The sequence below is a fragment of the Bos grunniens genome, chromosome 19 (assembly GCF_055505025.1).
Source record: "Bos grunniens cultivar Pamir isolate PY7600 chromosome 19, Bosgru_T2T1.0, whole genome shotgun sequence".
NCBI classification, from domain to species: domain Eukaryota; kingdom Metazoa; phylum Chordata; class Mammalia; order Artiodactyla; family Bovidae; genus Bos; species Bos grunniens.
This window is the reverse complement of record NC_141183.1, coordinates 58,374,957-58,393,428: the sequence shown is the minus strand read 5'-3', so window position 1 is coordinate 58,393,428 and position 18,472 is coordinate 58,374,957. Positions and strand designations below refer to the sequence as shown.

At 36.6% G+C, this 18,472-nt stretch overlaps 1 protein-coding gene across 16 annotated transcripts in view; it reads left to right on the top strand.

Moving 5' to 3' along the window:
• Positions 1-18,472, top strand: part of STXBP4 (syntaxin binding protein 4) — a 232,909-nt gene that overhangs the window by 44,723 nt on the left and 169,714 nt on the right. For all 16 annotated transcript variants that reach the window (XR_015148388.1, XM_086360922.1, XM_086360925.1 and 13 more), the window contains 4 exons: positions 6,023-6,129; positions 6,308-6,524; positions 8,479-8,557; positions 13,966-14,060. Coding sequence is in view for 15 of the 16 variants with exons in the window: in XM_086360922.1 (XP_086217048.1) it covers positions 6,023-6,129; positions 6,308-6,524; positions 8,479-8,557; positions 13,966-14,060 (498 nt within the window). In the remaining variant the exon portion in view is untranslated. The remainder of the gene's footprint in view (positions 1-6,022; positions 6,130-6,307; positions 6,525-8,478; positions 8,558-13,965; positions 14,061-18,472) is intronic.

Sequence of the window (18,472 nt, the reverse complement as noted above, 5' to 3'; positions counted from 1 at the left end):
CACCATTGTTATGTATAATGCAGTTCAAATCAAAGATTAGTTATCCAAGGATATAGCTTAGACGATGAGACTTTTTCAAAGCTATTTCCTTGAATTTGTGGAATTTACTTAAATACCCTCAAGGGTAAAAATGCTTTTTAACTTTATAAACTTTTCCCTAGTTGTAGAAATAATGCTTTCTGTATTTGTACTAATGACTGAGAAGCATCTTAGGAACTGAAAATGAAGAGAATTCATTTCTTATTTTCTGGTTTGAATTAAAAGACAAATGAAAATGAAGAAAACTTACCTAATGTATACAGTAAATCTTGTAACATTTTAAACAGTTAGGCTAGTTTTAGGCAGGGGGACTTCCCAGGTAGCTTATTGGTAAACTACCTGTCAAAGCAGGAGATACAGGAGACGCAGGTTCGGTCCTTAGGTCAGGAAGATCCCCTGGAGGAGGAAATGGCAACCCACTCCAGTATTCTTGAACAGAGGAGCCTGGTGGGCTACAGTCCATGGGGTTTCAGGAGTTGGACATGACTGAGCACACACGCATATAGTCATTGGCAGAGATAGGTCCTGGAAAAGACAATGCCAGGCAGCCAGTTAGGATTGGTTGTTATTAGTAGGATGTCAGTAGAACTCCTTGTATAACCAACTGGTCCTATATCAGTCACAGGAGGGACAGCAGATCCAGAAAAGATGATGTTTGACCATGAACAGAAATGTGGGTAGAATCAATATAGTTAAGATCATTGGCTGAATTTTTAAAAATTCTAACTGTGAAGTAACTCTTAATGTTTGATGGGTTGAAAGATACAGGAATGCTCAGAAAGTAAACTGAATGAGTCTTATATTCTGAAATATCCTAGAATTATTTAGCATACTTTATCACAGACAGACCTGTGTTTGTCTCATACAACTGACCTTTTAAAACAGGTTTCTTTTCCTAGTATACCAGGATGTGTCTTCATATCTTCAGGAAACCTTAACATGAAAGTTTATTCTAGGAATACATGAACATTTCCATTTCGTTCATGTATATTAGCAAAGTGAAAGTCACTCAGTTGTGTCTGACTCTTGTGACCCCTTGGAATATACAGTCAATGGAATTCTCCAGGCCAGACTATTGGAGTGGGTAGACTCTCCCTTCTCTAAAGAATCTTCCCAACCCAGGAATTGAACCCAGCTCTCCCACATTGCAGGGAGATTCTTTACGAACTGAGCCACAAGGGAAGCCCAAGATTACTGAAATGCATAGCCTTTCCCTTCTCCAGGGGATCTTCCTGACCCAGAAATTGAACTGGGGTCTCCCGCATTACAGGTGGATTTTTTATGAACTGAGCTGTCAGGAAAATGTGTATATTACCAAACCAGACTTTAATGAAAACTTTTTACTGTTGGGACTGTCTAAAATTTTCTTTTTGCTCTTTTCTTTAAGTCATTCTTTACTAATACTGTGCTTTGCTTTAATTGTGTCAAATTAATACATAGAAATCCCTTGCATTCCTATGCACTAACAATGAGAAAACAGAAAAATTAAGGAAACAATCCCATTCACCATTAAGATGAAAAGAATAAAATACTTAGGAATAAATTTACCTAAAGAAACAAAAGACCTATGTATAGAAAACTGTAAAACACTGATGAAAGAAATCAAAGTTGACACAAATAGATGGAGAAATATACCATGTTCATGGATTGGAAGAATCAATATAATGAAAATGAATATACTTCCCAAACCAATCTACAGATTGAATGCAATCCCCATCAAGCTACCAATGGTATTTTTCACAGAACTAGAACAAATAATTTCACAATTTGTATGGAAATACATAAAACCTCGAATAGCCAAAGCAATCTTGAGAAAGAAGAATGGAACTGGAGGAATCAACCTGCCTGACTTCAGACTATACTACAAACCTACAGTCATGAAGACAGTATGCTACTGCCACAAAGACAGAAATATAGATCAATGGAACAAAATAGAAAGCCCAGAGATAAATCCACACACCTATGGACACCTTATCTTGAACAAAGAAAGCAAAAATATACAACAGAGAAAAGACAATCTCTTTAACAAGTGGTGCTGGGAAAACTGGTCAATTCAGTTCAGTTCAGTTCAGTCCCTCAGTCATGTCCGACTCTTTGTGACCCCATGAACCGCAGCACACCAGGCCTCCCTGTCCATCACCAATTCCCGGAGTTCATTCAAACTCACGTCCATCAAGTCAGTGATGCCATCCAGCCAGCCATCCCCTGTCGTCCCCTTCCCCTCCTGCTCCCAATCCCTCCCAGCATCAGAGTCTTTTCCAATGAGTCAACTCTTCGCATGAGGTGGCCAAAGTACTGGAGTTTCAGCTTTAGCATCATTCCTTCCAAAGAACACCCGAGACTGATCTCCTTTAGAATGGACTGGTTGGATCTCCTTGCAGTCCAAGGGACTCTCAAGAGTCTTCTCCACACCACAGTTCAAAAGCATCAATTCTTCAGCACTCAGCTTTCTTCACAGTCCGTCTCTCGCATCCATACATGACTACTTGAAAAACCATAGCCTTGACTAGATGGACCTTTGTTGGCAAAGTAATGTCTTGCTTTTTAATATGCTATCTAGGGAAAACTGGTCATCCACCTGTAAAAGAATGAAACTAGAACACTTTCTAACACCATATACAAAAATAAACTCAAAATGGATTAAAGATCTAAATGTAGCACCAGAAACTATAAAACTCCTAGAAGAAAACATAGGTCGAGCACTCTCTAACATAAATCACAGCAAGGTCCTCTATGATCCACCTCCCAGAGTAATGAAAATAAAAGCAAAAATAAACAAATGGGACCTCAGTTCAGTTCAGTCTCTCAGTCGTGTCTGACTCTTGGCAACCCCATGAATTGCAGCATGCCAGGCCTCCCTGTCCATCACCAATTCCCGGAGTTCACCCAAAGTCATGTCCGAGTCAGTGATGCCATCCAGCCATCTCATCCTCTGTCGTCCCCTTCTCCTCCTGCCCCCAAGCCCTCCCAGCATCAGAGTCTTTTCCAATGACTCAACTCTTCGCATGAGGTGGCTAAAAGTAATGGAGTTTCAGCTTTAGCATCAGTCCTTTCAAAGAACACCCAGGACTGATCTCCTTTAGAATGGACTGGTTGGATCTCCTTGCAGTCCAAGGGACTCTCAAGAGTCTTCTCCAACACCACAGTTCAAAAGCATCAATTCTTCGGCACTCAGCCTTCTTCACAGTCCAACTCTCACATCCATACATGACTACTGGAAAAACCATAGCTTTGACTAGACAGACCTTTGTTGGCAAAGTAATATCTCTGCTTTTCAATATGCTGTCTAGGTTGGTCATAACTTTCCTTCCAAGGAGCAAGCATCTTTTAATTTCATGGCTGCAATCATCGTCTGCAGTGATTTTGGAGCCCCAAAATATAGTCTGACACTGTTTCCACTGTTTCCCCATCTATTTGCTATGAAGTGATGGGACCAGATGCCATGATTTTCGTTTTCTGAATGTTGAGCTTTAGGCCAACTGTTTAACTCTCCTCTTTCACTTTCATCAAGAGGCTTTTTAGTTCCTCATCACTTTCTGCCATAAGGGTGGTGTCATCTGTATATCTGAGGTTATTGATATTTCTCCCGGCAATCTTGATTCCAGCTTGTGCTTCTTCCAACCCAGCGTTTTTCATGATGTACTCTGCATAGAAGTTACATAAGCAGGGTAACAATATACAGCCTTGACATACTCCTTTTCCTATTTGGAATCAGTCTGTTGTTCCATGTCCAGTTCTAACTGTTGCTTCCTGACCTGCATACAAATTTCTCAAGAGGCAGATCAGGTGGTCTGGTATTCCCATCTCTTTCAGAATTTTCCACAGTTTATTGTGATCTACACAGTCAAAGGCTTTGGCATAGTCAATAAAGCAGAAATAGATGTTTTTCTGGAACTCTCTTGCTTTTTTGATGATCCAGCGGATGTTGGCAATTTGATCTCTGGTTCCTCTGCCTTTTCTAAAACCAACTTGAACATCTGGAAGTTCACGGTTCACATATTGATGAATCCTGGCTTGGAGAATTTTGAGCATTACTTTACTAGCGTGTGAAATGAGTGCAACTGTGCGGTAGTTTGACCATTCTTTGACATTGCCTTTCTTTGGGATTGGAATGAAAACTGACCTTTTCCAGTCCTGTGGCCACTACTGAGTTTTCCAAATTTGCTGGCATATGGAGTGCTGCACTTTCACAGCATCATCTTTCAGGATTTGAAATAGCTCAACTGGAATTCTATCACCTCCACTAGCTTTGTTCGTGGTGATGCTTTCTAAGGCCCACTTGACTTCACATTCCAGGATGTCTGGCTCTAGGTCAGTGATCACACCATCATGATTATCTGGGTTGTGAAGATCTTTTTTGTACAGTTCTTCTGTGTATTCTTGCCATCTCTTCTTAATATCTTCTGCTTCTGTTAGGTCCATACCATTTCTGTCCTTTATCGAGCCCATCTTTGCATGAAATGTTCCTTTGGTATCTCTGATTTTCTTGAAGAGATCCCTATTCTTTCCCATTCTGTTGTTTTCCTCTATTTCTTTGCATTGATCGCTGAAGAAGGCTTTCTTATCTCTCCTTGCTGTTCTTTGGAACTCTGCATTCAGATGCTTATATCTTTCCTTTTCTCCTTTGCTTTTCCCTTCTCTTCTTTTCACAGCTATTTGTAAGGCCTACCCATACAGCCATTTTGGTTTTTTGCATTTCTTTTCCTTGGGGATGGTCTTGATCCGTATCTCCTGTACAATGTCAGGAACCTCCGTCCATAGTTCATCAGGCATTCTATCTATCAGATGTATTTATACTTAAAAGCTTTGCACAATGAAGGAAACTATAAGCAAGGTGAAAAGACAGCCTTCAGAATGGGAGAAAATAATAGCAAATGAAACAGCTGACAGTTAATCTCAAAAACATACAAGCAGCTCAATACCAAAAAAATAAGTGACCCAATCAAAAAATGGGCCAAAGAACTAAACAGACATTTTCCAAAGAAGGCATACATATGACTAAGAAACACATAAAAAGATGCCCAACATCACTCATCAGAGAAGTGTAAGTCACAAAGAGGTATCATTTCATGCTGGTCAGAATGGCTGCCATCAAAAAGTCTACAAACAATAAAAGCTGGAGAGGGTGTGGAGAAAAGGGAACCGTCTTACTTACACTGTTGGTGGGAATGCAAACTACTACAGCCAGTATGGAGAACAGTGTGGAGATTCCTTTAAAAGCTGAAAATGAAACTGCCAAACAACCCAGCAATCCCAATGCTGGGCATACACACCGAGGAAACCAGAATTGAAAGAGACACATGTACCCCAGTGTTCATCGCAGCACTGTTTACAATAGCTAGGACATGGAAGCAACCTAGATGTCCATCAGCAGACGAATGGATAAGAAAGATGTGGTACATACACACAATGGAATATTACTCATCTTTTAAAAAGAACACATTTGACTCAGTTCTAATGAGGTGGATGAAACTGAAGTCTGTTATGCAGAGTGATGTAAGTCAGAAAGAAAAACACCAATACAATATATTAATGCATGTATATGAAATTTAGAAAGATGGTAATGACAACCCTATATGCGAGACAGCAAAAGACCACATGTATATAAAACACACTTTTATACTCTGTGAGAGAAGGCAAGGGTGGGATGATTTGAGAGAATAGCATTGAAACATGTGTATTACTGTATGTGAAATAGATGACCAGTACAAGCTTGATGCATGAAGCAGGACACTCAAAGCTGGTGCACTGGGACAACCCAGAGGGATGGGATGGGGAGGGAGGTGGGAAGAGGGTTCAGGACCAGGGGATACACGTACACCCATGGCCGATTCGTGTCATTGTATGGCAAAAAACACCACAATATTGTAAAGTAATTAACCTCCAATTAAAATAAATTAATTAAAATTTTTAAAATTGTGTCAATAATATTTTTAAGAAACACCTTAATCAGTTTTTTTACAAGTATTACTATTTTTATTAGGATGGACGTTTGAAACCAGGAGATCAACTTGTCTCAGTAAACAAGGAGTCCATGATTGGTGTATCATTTGAAGAAGCAAAAAGCATAATTACCAGAGCCAAGTTGAGGTAACTATTCTAGCCAAAAGATAGAATGAATCATTTAGCATGTCTCCCTAAAAATAGAAATTTAAGTTGTCCTAGTACTTACTTTAGACCCAAAACAAGTCTTTTTTGCTAATATTTGAAATGTCATCTTAGAATTCAATTGTACTGTATCCATAAAGTGATTTCTTTTTAATGCTAGGTCAGAATCTTCTTGGGAGATAGCATTCATAAGACAGAAATCTGACAGCAGCCATTTAGAAAATCCATCTTGTTCATCCCTTTTACAAGCTACAGGAGAATATGGACCTCATGCCTCAAAATTTAGCCTTATTTCTTCTCCTGAAACACTAATTCCAAAGACCTCATCCACTCCCAGATCTACAGACGCCATTTTACCTTCTTTGAGGAGGAATCAGGTAATCTTGTCTTTCTCTGTTTGTTTACATTGTCCATAAACCCCTGTGTGTCATTATGTTTAATGTATACATAATGGAACTATAATTTTGATAATATAGTTTTGTTAACCAATTGGTGTTTCCTTGAAAGATCTTTTTTGTTTAAGATTTTTATGTTTGTTTAAGATTTTTATGCTGTGCTATTAATAATTTTTCAGGTCAATGTATTCTATGTCAGGAAAGTCATAATCAGGAATGGCATCACGAAGATATGCTTAGATATCACTCAAAACTGTGATATGAAATGTTACATTTATTTTCAGATAGTCTCTCCTATTATTCCATTCATTTTTTTTTTCTATTTTCTGCTTGACTGAAAACGAACAATCTTCCTTTCTGTTCCTCAGCTCTTTTCTACACAGTGTAGGTAGATATTGTTCCCTCATATGCATATGCTGGAATATAATTCACCTTTGTTGTTGTTCAGTCGCTAAGTCATGTCTGACTCTTTGCGACCCCATGGACTGCAGCATATCAGGCTTCCCTGTCCTTCACTGTCTCTTGGAGTTTGCTCAAACTCATGTCCATTGAGTTGGCAATGCCATCCAGCCATCTCACCCTCTGTCACCCACTTCTCCTCCTGCCTTCAATCTTTCCCAGCATCAGGGTCTTTTCCAATGAATCACACAAAAGGGGGAGTTTCTACATGAAAATCAACATAATTACAGTCATCCCTTGATATCTGTAGATATCCATGACAACCTCCTCCCACAGCCCCCACAGCAGATACCCGAATCCAAGGATGTTAAAGTTTCTTGTATACAATGGTGTTATATTTGCATATAATCTATGCATACCCTCCCCATATACTTTATGTCATCTCTAGATTACTAGTAATAGTTAATACAGTATAAATGCTATGTAAATAGTTGCTGCTGCTGCTAAGTCGCTTCAGTCGTGTCCAACTCTGTGCGACCCCATAGACGGCGGCCCACCAGGCTCCCCCATCCCTGGGATTCTCCAGGCAAGAACACTGGAGTGGGTTGCCATTTCCTTCTCCAATGCATAAAAGTGAAAAATGAAAGTGAAGTCGCTCAGTCGTGTCCAGCTCTTAGCTGGTGCTGCAAATTCAAGTTTTGCTTTTTGGAACTTTCTGGAATTTTTAAAAAAATAGTTTCAATTTGCTTTTGATTGAATCTGCAGATGCAGAACTGGTAGCTACGAACGGATGACTGTAATTACTAATCGCTACAGTGCAGTCAATAATGAAGTATAGAATAGAGCATATACTCTATAAAACAAACTTGAAACTCAAGTAGGCTTTTAATCAGTGGGACAAAATTCATCATAGGTATCTTCAGTTCTGGGTCCATGCTGCTGCTGCTGCTGCTAAGTCACTTCAGTCGTGTCCGACTCTATGCGACCCCATAGACGGCAGCCCACCAGGCTCCTTTGTCCCTGGGATTCTCCAGGCAAGAACATTGGATTGGGTTGCCATTTCCTTCCCCAATGCATGAAAGTGAAAGTGAAGTCGCTCAGTCATATCTGACTCTTTGCGACCCCATGGACTGCAGGGTGATGAGTAGGTGACAACCTAAGTAGTCAGAGTGGAACTCTTACTCAGGTGCCTTTCTCTGCTTAGTACTAACGCTACTAAGTCCATGCTAATCAGATATAAAGTTTAAGATTTTCTCTTAGCTCTTATACTTTTTCATTTGGGGTTATAATACCTTTTCAGAGACATGGTACATAGCCTTATATTTTGTTGTCCTGGTTATGGTAGAGCTAAAAGCAGTTGTTATTTTAATTCTGAATTGCTTTGTTTGAAGGTGAATATACCAAAATTTTAAAGGTTTCGATTTTCGGGACTATTGCTTTAATCTCATTAATCATTCTTTTTATGTTAACATGAACTCCTAGTCTGGTCTTTGACCTACTTTAGAAAATGACATTTCATATTCCTCATTTTCTTTAGATAAAAACTGGATACAAGAAAACAGAACAGATTCCAATTACTTCTTCAGACAACAGCCCTACAGATATGTCTAATACAGGTAAATGTACATTTAATTCCTTTTTCCTGTTATTTTTTTCAATATCTCTCTCAATGAGTGCATAATGTGACAATAAACTTTAAAGAAGAGTGCATTATTTCTTTTTTCTTCATTGAATAAAAGAGCAAAAATAACCTATCATGTGATGATCTCTGTTAGATTATGATTTTTATTGAAAATTTTCCTGAACAAAGGGTTGTAATTTTAAAAGATAAATTATCATAATAGTATCTATGAAGCTGTAGTAATCAATGGACTGTTAAAACCACATAATGAAAACTCTTCTTTAAATCAAGATTAGGTTTCCTTGCCCTTTTAGTGAAATCCTGGTGAGGTATATTAAATGCAGCTTGCAGAGAAATTATAGACGGGAGCATAGCTTAAGAAAAGAAATATTTTTTATTTTTCTTGGAAGAGATTATATAGATATAAATTGAAAAACACTTGAGTATTATGAATTCAGTATTACTGTTTCTTAATTTTCATGAAATGACTTATTGATGTTTTTAAACAATAAAGGATTAATTGTGTAAGTTACCCATAAAAAAAGGATTTTTATCAATCAGTAAAGTGTTTCCAGGCTCAAGAACACAATCTTCCCCTTAAATTAAATTTTACAGAAACTGAAGTTTAGAATATAGCTCAGATAATATTCCGGGACATATTTTTTAGAGCAGAAGTGAAAGCTTCTGTCTTTCAATTCAATTTTACATCCTCCTCCTTTACCCCGAAGCTAGTACATAGTTTCTGATTTGTCACAAAATACCCAGGTGGTGTTCATGGTAAAGAATCCACCTGCCAGTGCAGGAGACACAAGAGATGAGGGTTTGATCCTCTATCAAGAAGATCCCCTGAACTAGGAAATGGCAACCTGCTCCAGTATTTTTGTCTGGAAAATTCCATGGACAGAGGAGCCAGGTGGTCCACAAAGAGTCAGACGTGACTGAGTGACTGAACAAGATACAGAAATCAGTAGGGAAAAATTTCTTGGCAAAAGTCAGACATCATCTGTATCTTGAAAGAAGTGATAAACATCAATGGATGGATGAAGATAAGAGATCATCCTAAGTGAATGAGGCACCATCATCAAAAGCAAAAAAGTAAGGATGAGCTACATGTCAGATGATCCTAGGAGGCAACTCCAATTAGAGCAAGGAGATCCTACAGTAATGAATAAACTGGGGTAGATTTACATCAGTGACTATAAGAAATGATGCTTGATTTTGTTGTAGAAAAATAATCTACTGAAAAATTTGAGTGAGTAAGCTCTATGTAAATATTAAAATGCAATTAGAATGGGAAATTTTTCTAGAGTTGAAATGGAATTGACTTCAGGACGAACCATTTTCTTCCACACGAATGTATTAGACAAGATCCTTCTGAGGGGAAAAAACAAAGTCAACTCTAAATTCTGTAGGTAACTGACATACATTGTGACTTGTTTAAAGTAGTTATTTATAAATTCCCAAATTAGATCCTTAACTGCCACATCTAAACTCCTTCAGCCAGCTGGTATTTATTAATCTTAAAAATATATGAGTGTTAATATAATCTCAACAAAAATAAACTTAATGAAGCAAATCTACCCCTGTTCCCATCTCAAAAGCATTCTGAAGTGTAAAACTGGATGTAGTTAGTCGCTCAGTCACGTCTGACTCTTAGTCACCCCATGGACTGTAGCCCGCCAGGCTCCTCTGTCCATGGGGTTCTCTAGTTGAGAATACTGGGGTGTGTTGCCATGCCCTCCTCCAGGGGATCTTCCCAACCTAGGGATTGAACCCAGGTCTCCCATATTACAGGCAGATTCTTTACCATCTCATCCACCAGGGAAGCCCAAGAATACTGAAATGGGTAACCTATCCCTTCTCCAAGGTATCTTCCCAACCTAGGAATTGAATCGGCGTCTCCTGCATTGCAGGCAGATTCTTTAGCAGCTGAGCTACCAGGGAAGCCAGTAAAACTGGTTAGAATTTTTTAAATCCACTTTATACTTGAGTATGCCTTTGGAAACTATTCTGTTATATAAATTTCATAATTCAGAATCCAGCTGTTTACTACTGCCATAAGCTGAATAATGGGTGAGTTTATGAGGAAGCTAAAACCACACTAAAGACATTCCTGAGGAAGTCAGTAAAGAATTATTACATGAAGAAAGACAACCATTACTTTAACTTTACCACAGCAGAAGCCTTAATTCTCCTACAGTAAGGCTTTTATAACTGAAAACAAGCTAGTGATGAGAAATACATCCATGGGAAGGTTCGTGGTATTTATTAAATGGCATTGATTTTTGCACTCATAAAACATTTATTTCCTTTTTTCTAAAAAGAAGAAAAGTAAGAGAAGATCCAAGAGAAATAAGCCATAGTTTGAAAATTCTCAACCCCCCACCACATGAGTAAATAAGGCGCTCAAGGCTGAAACTGAGAGGGACACTGGAAGTTGAGGAAAACTGTCTTAAGTGCGTGCTTTCCGGATCAACCTACCATGAATTACAGCATGCACAAATGCATGATTTATGCCTAGATCCTCCTAAAGTTTTGGTTCAAGGTAAAGATTTAGGGGATACTTGGCTAGAAAAGAGATTTTGGTAAACCACTGAGGGTTAGTATAATTTTACATTAATTTCCTGTTTAATCTTTGTCTGTATGTATGACTCTTAACAGTACTTTATAGTTTACATGGGCTTCCCAGGTGGCACTAGTAGTAAAGTACCCACCTGCAAATGCAGATAGACTAAGGGATGTGGATTTGATTCCTAGGTTGGGAAGAACCCCTGGAGGAGGGCACGGCAGCTCACTGCAGTATTGCTTGGAAAATCCCCATGGACAGAGGAGCCTGGCGGGTAACAGTCCATGGGGTCACAAAGAGTCAGACACGACTGAAGCAACTTAGCACACATGCATGCATGGTTTTCATAGTAGTTTTGTAGGGTTTTTAATTTTACCATTACAGTTCCTATACAGTGATCTGTTTTATTCCTCCTGCTTTACGGATGAGAAGACTGATGATGAAAGATATTGACACATTTAAACAATTGGTTTAAGAAGTCATAAGAGATTAGAATTCTACATGGTCACCTACTTGCCGTATGATCTTGTGCTAGTTTCTTTACCTTCTGGAGTCTTGGTCTCATCATCTTTAGTTGGAAATAATAATACCTGTGTCACTGTGGTTATTGTTGATTAATGCCCTTATGTGCATAAAGTACTTAGTGTACTGCCTGCCTAAAAGTAAGCATGGTGGTTTAGTTGCTAAGTCTTGTCCAACTCTTGCGCTACTCTTCTCTTATATCCACTGTTGGACATAGGGAATGTTTATGCCTGGATGTAGGAAAGTTATGACCAACCTAGATAGCATATTGAAAAGCAGAGACATTACTTTGCCAACAAAGGTTCATCTAGTCAAGGCTATGGTTTTTCCAGTGGTCATGTATGGATGTGAGAGTTGGACCATGAAGAAAGCTGAGCACCGAAGAATTGATGCTTTTGAACTGTGGTGTTGGAGAAGACTGTTGAGAGTCCCTTGGACTGCAAGGAGATCCAAGCAGTCTATCCTAAAGGAGATCAGCCCTGGGTGTTCTTTGGAAGGAATGATGCTAAAGCTGAAACTCCAATACTTTGGCCACCTCATGCGAAGAGTTGAGTCATTGGAAAAGACTCTGATGCTGGGAGGGATTGGGGGCAGGAGGAGAAGGGGACGACAGAGGATGCGATGGCTGGGTGGCATCACTGACTCGATGGACATGAGTTTGAGTGAACTCTGGTAATTGGTGATGGACAGGGAGGCCTGGCATGCTGCAATTCATGGGATTGCAAAGAGTCGGACACGACTGAACTGAACTGAGGAAAACATAAGTGAAAACACATGCCTTGGTATGTGTCCCTGTCCTGCCCTCTCTTGCGTCTCCTCTACACCCCTTCCACACACGCTTGAATTGAGTAATTCACACTCAGGGTTAGTCTCAGTCTGAGTTCATGTTTAAGTTAGCGTGGGGCCACCTTGTGTTAGTGTGCATTAATGGCAGGTCAGGAACCAGGCTAAAAAGTCATTGTCAAGACTCACATGTTCACACCCTGAAAATGGAAAATAAGGTTTGACTTATCTCGTACTTGGGTTTCCATACCACTTCATGCTGACCTTTTATGCTACACTTCAAGTTTGGCAAAAAATTTCTCTTAAGAGGAAAAAGAATGTATTCATAATTTATTTTTAGCCCTTGGCCAACAATTAGGTATCACAGTAAAAAGGCATCTTTGTTGCCTTTGTCAAATTTGTAAAAATTCTATTATACTAAAATCAGTCTTTCTCAACCTTTGAATTCCATTTAAAGTTAAAAGTCAGTAACCGTTTTTTTTTTTTTTTTTTTTTTTATGATCTTGACACCTATAAGTTATATTCAAGATTTTACATAGAATGTTAAGGAAGTGTTAAAGGTTTAGAGGAAGACTATTTATTTTCATATGCACTTCTTATGTTCTTAGGAAAGAGAATGCAAATCATTTTGTACTTAGAGACAGATGCTCTGAGAAATTAAAAAAAAAATTAAAACACTGCATAAAAATGTGACATTTTAAAAAGTTTTTTCTCTTCCTCTTGTTTCTATGTAGAACTAGTAAAATACCATTTAAAAGTGTATTTAGAATGGTGACAATTTAGATACAAGGATTGACATGAATTGCAGAAATCTGAGAAAATGTGGCATATTAAAGCAAATAATTTTTCAAATTCTAGTCTCTTGGGACACCTGGTTTTTACTCATAAAGCAAGGATAGAGCTTGTCTAAATAGTCAGGGTATACTGGGAAGGCGTTAGAGAATGGGTGAGAGGCGCATGACGCTCAACTCTTGAGAATCATTTATGCTCCTCAAAATACAATCCTTCGGTAAAATAAGAAATAGGATTTTCAGTTTAAGAAGTTCTCAGACTAATCATACTTTATGTGCAACCTTGAAACAGTTTGCATTTGTGAGTTTTTTCCATAGTACCTTCAGAACTCATATAGCAGACTACTTTTGCCAAAGAGAAATTATGACCTTTTTGAATTTCTAATATGATTTTACTAAGTTTGGAAGAAAAAAAATACTTTTCATTTTGCAATTAATAAGGCATTATGATGACAGGGTAAGTGGTGGGATGTATGTTTGTATTTTAAATTAATATTTCTGTGGGACTTAATGCATAATTGGCTACTCTTTTTAGACCACGTCTTTTAAGGCTTAAGTGAAGCTGGTTTATATGATACATTGTAGATTTAAAGAACAAAAAATAATGAAAACAAAAGTGAAAGCTGCCAACTGATTAGCCAGAATTCTTACTGAACAGCAGGAGCCAAGAACACCTCCTGTCAAATGAAAAGTTCTATTCCAATTAAATTTCCAATTAATGTGTACCCTGTTGTCTCTTAGATATTGCCCCTGCTTGGACTGATAACTATGGGCCACAAGGAAAGAAGATTTCCCTAAATCCATCTGTCCGCGTTAAGGTGGAGAAACTGGAAATGGTAAATACTTGAAATTTTTTCATCTTTCTTCCGTGAAACTATAGCAAGGAAGTATTGTCATTCTTTGTGAGGATAAAAGATTGGAGCCATTAGTTTCTTGAGTTATCTATTTGCAGTTAATTAGACTTCAAACCTGTAATGGCAATAAGTACAAGGAAGTAATACCCCATTACTCAATTTTTGAAAAAGTGAAGGGAAGCTAAATCCTAAACAACAATATATAAACCTACTAGATAAAAAGAAAATGGTAGCAATGTACCCAAAAAATCATATAGAGGATAAGTTTATATTGAGAATTTCTATTTATAAAAGAAACAAGATGATTAAAAAAGAAAAATTATAAGCAGAAAAAGATTTTAAAACTTTTCCTCTCAGGTTACCTGGGAGCTGACAGCAAAAATATATGAAGGTTTTTGGGTTGTTCATTTGTTTTTTAAATATGAAAATGGATATAGTGCTAAGGGTTCACAGCCTCTACTTTCCTGGCAGTTTTTGTGGATAATGATTTTTTACATTTAGGAAGAGTATAAAAATGCATAGCTAGAGTAATTATGCATTAACATTCACGCACATATTCAGACCTTTGCATGGTCCTCTAATAATACCTTTATCAACACCAGTTTGAATCTTACTCATTGTTCAAATTCTGACTCAGTTCCAACTCCTTTGTCCAGTTTCTTGCTAATGTTTATAGTTTAGGCCAAAACTGCCATTTTTGCACATCTGTAGCATTGAACATCACTTTACAGTACCCTGAAATCTTCTGTGTTTTATCAGCGAGTGAACGCTTGCAATCTCTTTGTACCACTACTTAAATCTGTACCACCACACCAATCTGATTTGTGCTGTATAAAATTTTCTCATTAATTAGACACTTGATATGTCTCCCTTGTGTCTTCAAAATCCTGAGTATCTTTTTTTGTGTTTTACTTTCTTTTTGTGGCTGAAATGTAAGTTCTGGATAATGGCAAGTTTTACAATCAGTAACATTAACATCATCAAAAAATAGAATGTTTGAGGTTTAAAACCATATCTGTTAATATCTAAAAATAAATAACGACTGTTTTTTAATGATATTGCTGTTTTATACATTTTGGAATATCTGAGGTTTAATACTAATCATTCCTCTGGATAAGGAGAAAATTATTCAGCTAATGACTTTACCTGGCAGTGTTTAGTCCTTGAATTAAGCTAGTTAAATTTTTCTAGCACATACTTTAAAAAAATGATTAATTTTCTTAGAGATACGAAAATCATCTAAATTTGTATTGATTCCAAGTTGCTTGCATATTGAATGGGTATTCCACTTTTAGTCCTCCTTTTAGCCTAAGCAAATTGATTATTTTTGTAGCAAAATAAAATTAGTTTTATAGCCAAGGAAACCTACATTCTGTGTAACCTACATTCTTCCCTGCTTTTATTCCAGATATTTTCAGTGACTGTATTTAGTAGAGCAGTCTTTGTTCTCAGAGTTTGAAACTAAATTTCATGCAATAAATTTTTTTTCTAAAATCTGTTTTATCTTCTATCCACCCATGTTTTCTGAGTTACTCTTACCTTTTTGAATAGTTGCATATTAATGTATTAATATCTGTATCAGTTTAATTTAAAATAGATCCTTCTATTTTAGTTGCTACTTTGTAGACAGATTCAACTTTATTGTCCATTACATTTTTAACATATTTCCTATTTATTGATAAATGTGTTCAAGTGTTTATAATAAAATTCTATCTTTTTACTCTGTTTCCTATAAGTATTTACATATAGTATCTAGGAAATTGGTAATATAAAATATTTCACAAGGAAAAGGTGTTGACTGATTGTGTGGTTATTAAGTCATTAGCCAAAGCAGTACAATTTTTTTCTTTTCTGGGTTGCAATTTATTTTAAGAAACAATGTCCCAGTTATCTTATTTTCTTCCTTATCCATCATTTTTCTTAACAGAACAGGTTAACAAAAAATTGGGGGGGGGGTACAATTTTTAAGAAAGGCAGAGAAGTTAGAATTTGATGAGGAAATTATCTGTGAAATGTATGTTTCTGGGGCATTGTTTTCATGAACTCCTACATGTTTTAGTAGTGTAGGGAGACAGTTTTATATCAGGATATACTGGAAAGTAATTTCTAACACTGAACTAATACTATGTGTCTTGTTTGATCCCATTGTTAAACTTATAAGTAGGTATGGTTAAACATAGAAATAAGGATATACTTTTTAGTTGGCTTGAAGGTGAAAAATTATTGCACCTCCTTGCTATCTATATTTTTGTACCTGAGAAAGATGCTTTGGGTTACAGATGCCATTTCACTGATGTTTACTTTACTCTTGCCATTTCTATAACATTTGAATAAATCTGTAGTGAGCAGTGGTACCCAGTGTCTGAACATAGTTAATGAGGTGGTCTTTGTATTAGGTTGGGAAGTACGTGACTAATATATTAAGAAATGACAGTTTTAAAATTCATCATTTTTTGGATATCAGAAAAAGTTAAGGACATTTATGTGTCTGACAAATTTGCATTTTTATTTACAGTTTAAAGATGATATTAGTTATTCAAGAAATTATTGGAACTTATTTTTAATCAAAGATACATTACCTGAAATTCATTTTTCTAATTGAAGTGTAGTGGATTTACAGTATTATATTAGCTTCAAGTATCTCACATTGTAATTCAGAATTTTTGCAGATTATACTCCATTATAGGTTATTATAAAATGACTATAATTCCTTGTGCTATACAGTAAATCTTTGCTGTTCATCTCTTTTATATATAGCAGCTTATATCTATTAATCCCATACCTGAGATTTGTCCCTAATTCCCCCCTTTCCTCTCCTCTTTGATAATCATAAATTTGTTTTCTATACCTTTGAGTCTGTTTTGCATATATGTTTGTATTGTATTTTCGATTCCAAATGTGGTATCATATAATTCTTGTCTTTGTCTGACTTATTTCACTAAGCATATTCTCTAGGTCCATCCATGTTGCTGCAAATGGCAGGATTTCATTTTTCATGGCTGAGTAGTATTCCATGAGATGTACACTCACACAAACACAAGCACATACCCATCTTCTTAATCCAGTCATCTGTTGAGAGGCACTTGGGTTGCTTACATGACATAGCTGTTATAAATAGTGCTGTTCTGAACATTAGGGTGAATGTATCTTTTTGAATTAGTGTTTTCATTTTTTTCCCAATAAATACCCAGGAGTAGAGCTGGTGAATCATATATGGTAGTTCTAATTTCAGTTTTTTGAGGAAGCGATTTACTATTTTCCAAAGTTTCAGCACCTGTTTACACTGCTTTTAACAGTTGTAAAAGGGTTCCCTTTTGTCCATCTCCTTGCAACATTCATTATTTGTAGGCCTTTTCAATGGTAAGTCATTCTGACGAGAGTGAACTGATTATCTCTTTATTGTTTGGATTTGCATTTTTCTTGTAATTAGTATTGTTGAGTGTCCTTCCATGTGCCTATTAGCTGTCTGTATATCTTCTTTGGAGAAATGGTTATTCAGGTTCTGTGTTCTGTCCATTTTTTGATTGAGTTGTCTTTTCTTTTTCAATATTGAGTTTATGAATTTTTTATATGTTTAGGATATTAATCCCTTGTCTGTTGAATCATTTACAAATATTTTTTCCCATTCCATAGGTTGTCTTTTCATTTTGTTTATGGTTTCCTTTGTTGGACAAAAGCTTTTAAATTTAATTAGGTTGCATTTGTTTATTTTTGCTTTTATTTCTTTTGCCTTAGGAGTCTGATTAAAAATAATATTCCTATAATTTATGTCAAAGAGTATTCAGCCTATGTTCTCTTCTAGGAGTTTTATGGTTTCTGTTCTTACATTAGGTCTTTAAACCATTTTGAGTTTATTTTTGTATATGGTGTGACAGAGTGTTCTAATCTCATAATTTTACACGTGACTTTGGTTTTTCCAGAACCACTTGTTAAGAGATGATCTTTTCTCCATTGTATGTTCTTACTCCTTTGTTATAGATGATTTGGCCATTTGGGGTCTTTCCTGTTTCTATATGAATTTTATGATTGTTTCTTCTAGTACAGTGAAAATGTCCTGATATTTTCATAGAGATTGAACTAAATCTGTAGATCTCTTATTCTACTTTATATCAACTTCAATTTCCTTCATTGTTGTTTTATTAGTTTTCAGAGTATACTTTCACCGTAAGATTATTCCTAGGTATTTTATTCTTTCTGATATGGATTTTAAAAGGATTCTCTTTCTGATATTTCATTATTAGTTTATAGACCACAACATAATTCTGTATATTAATCTTGTTTCCTACTACCTTGTTAAAATCATTTATTAGTTGTAAAATTTTTCTGTAGAGACTTTAGGGTTTTCTTTCTATAGAACAGATGACTCTCAGATGTCATCTGCAAATAGTGACAAT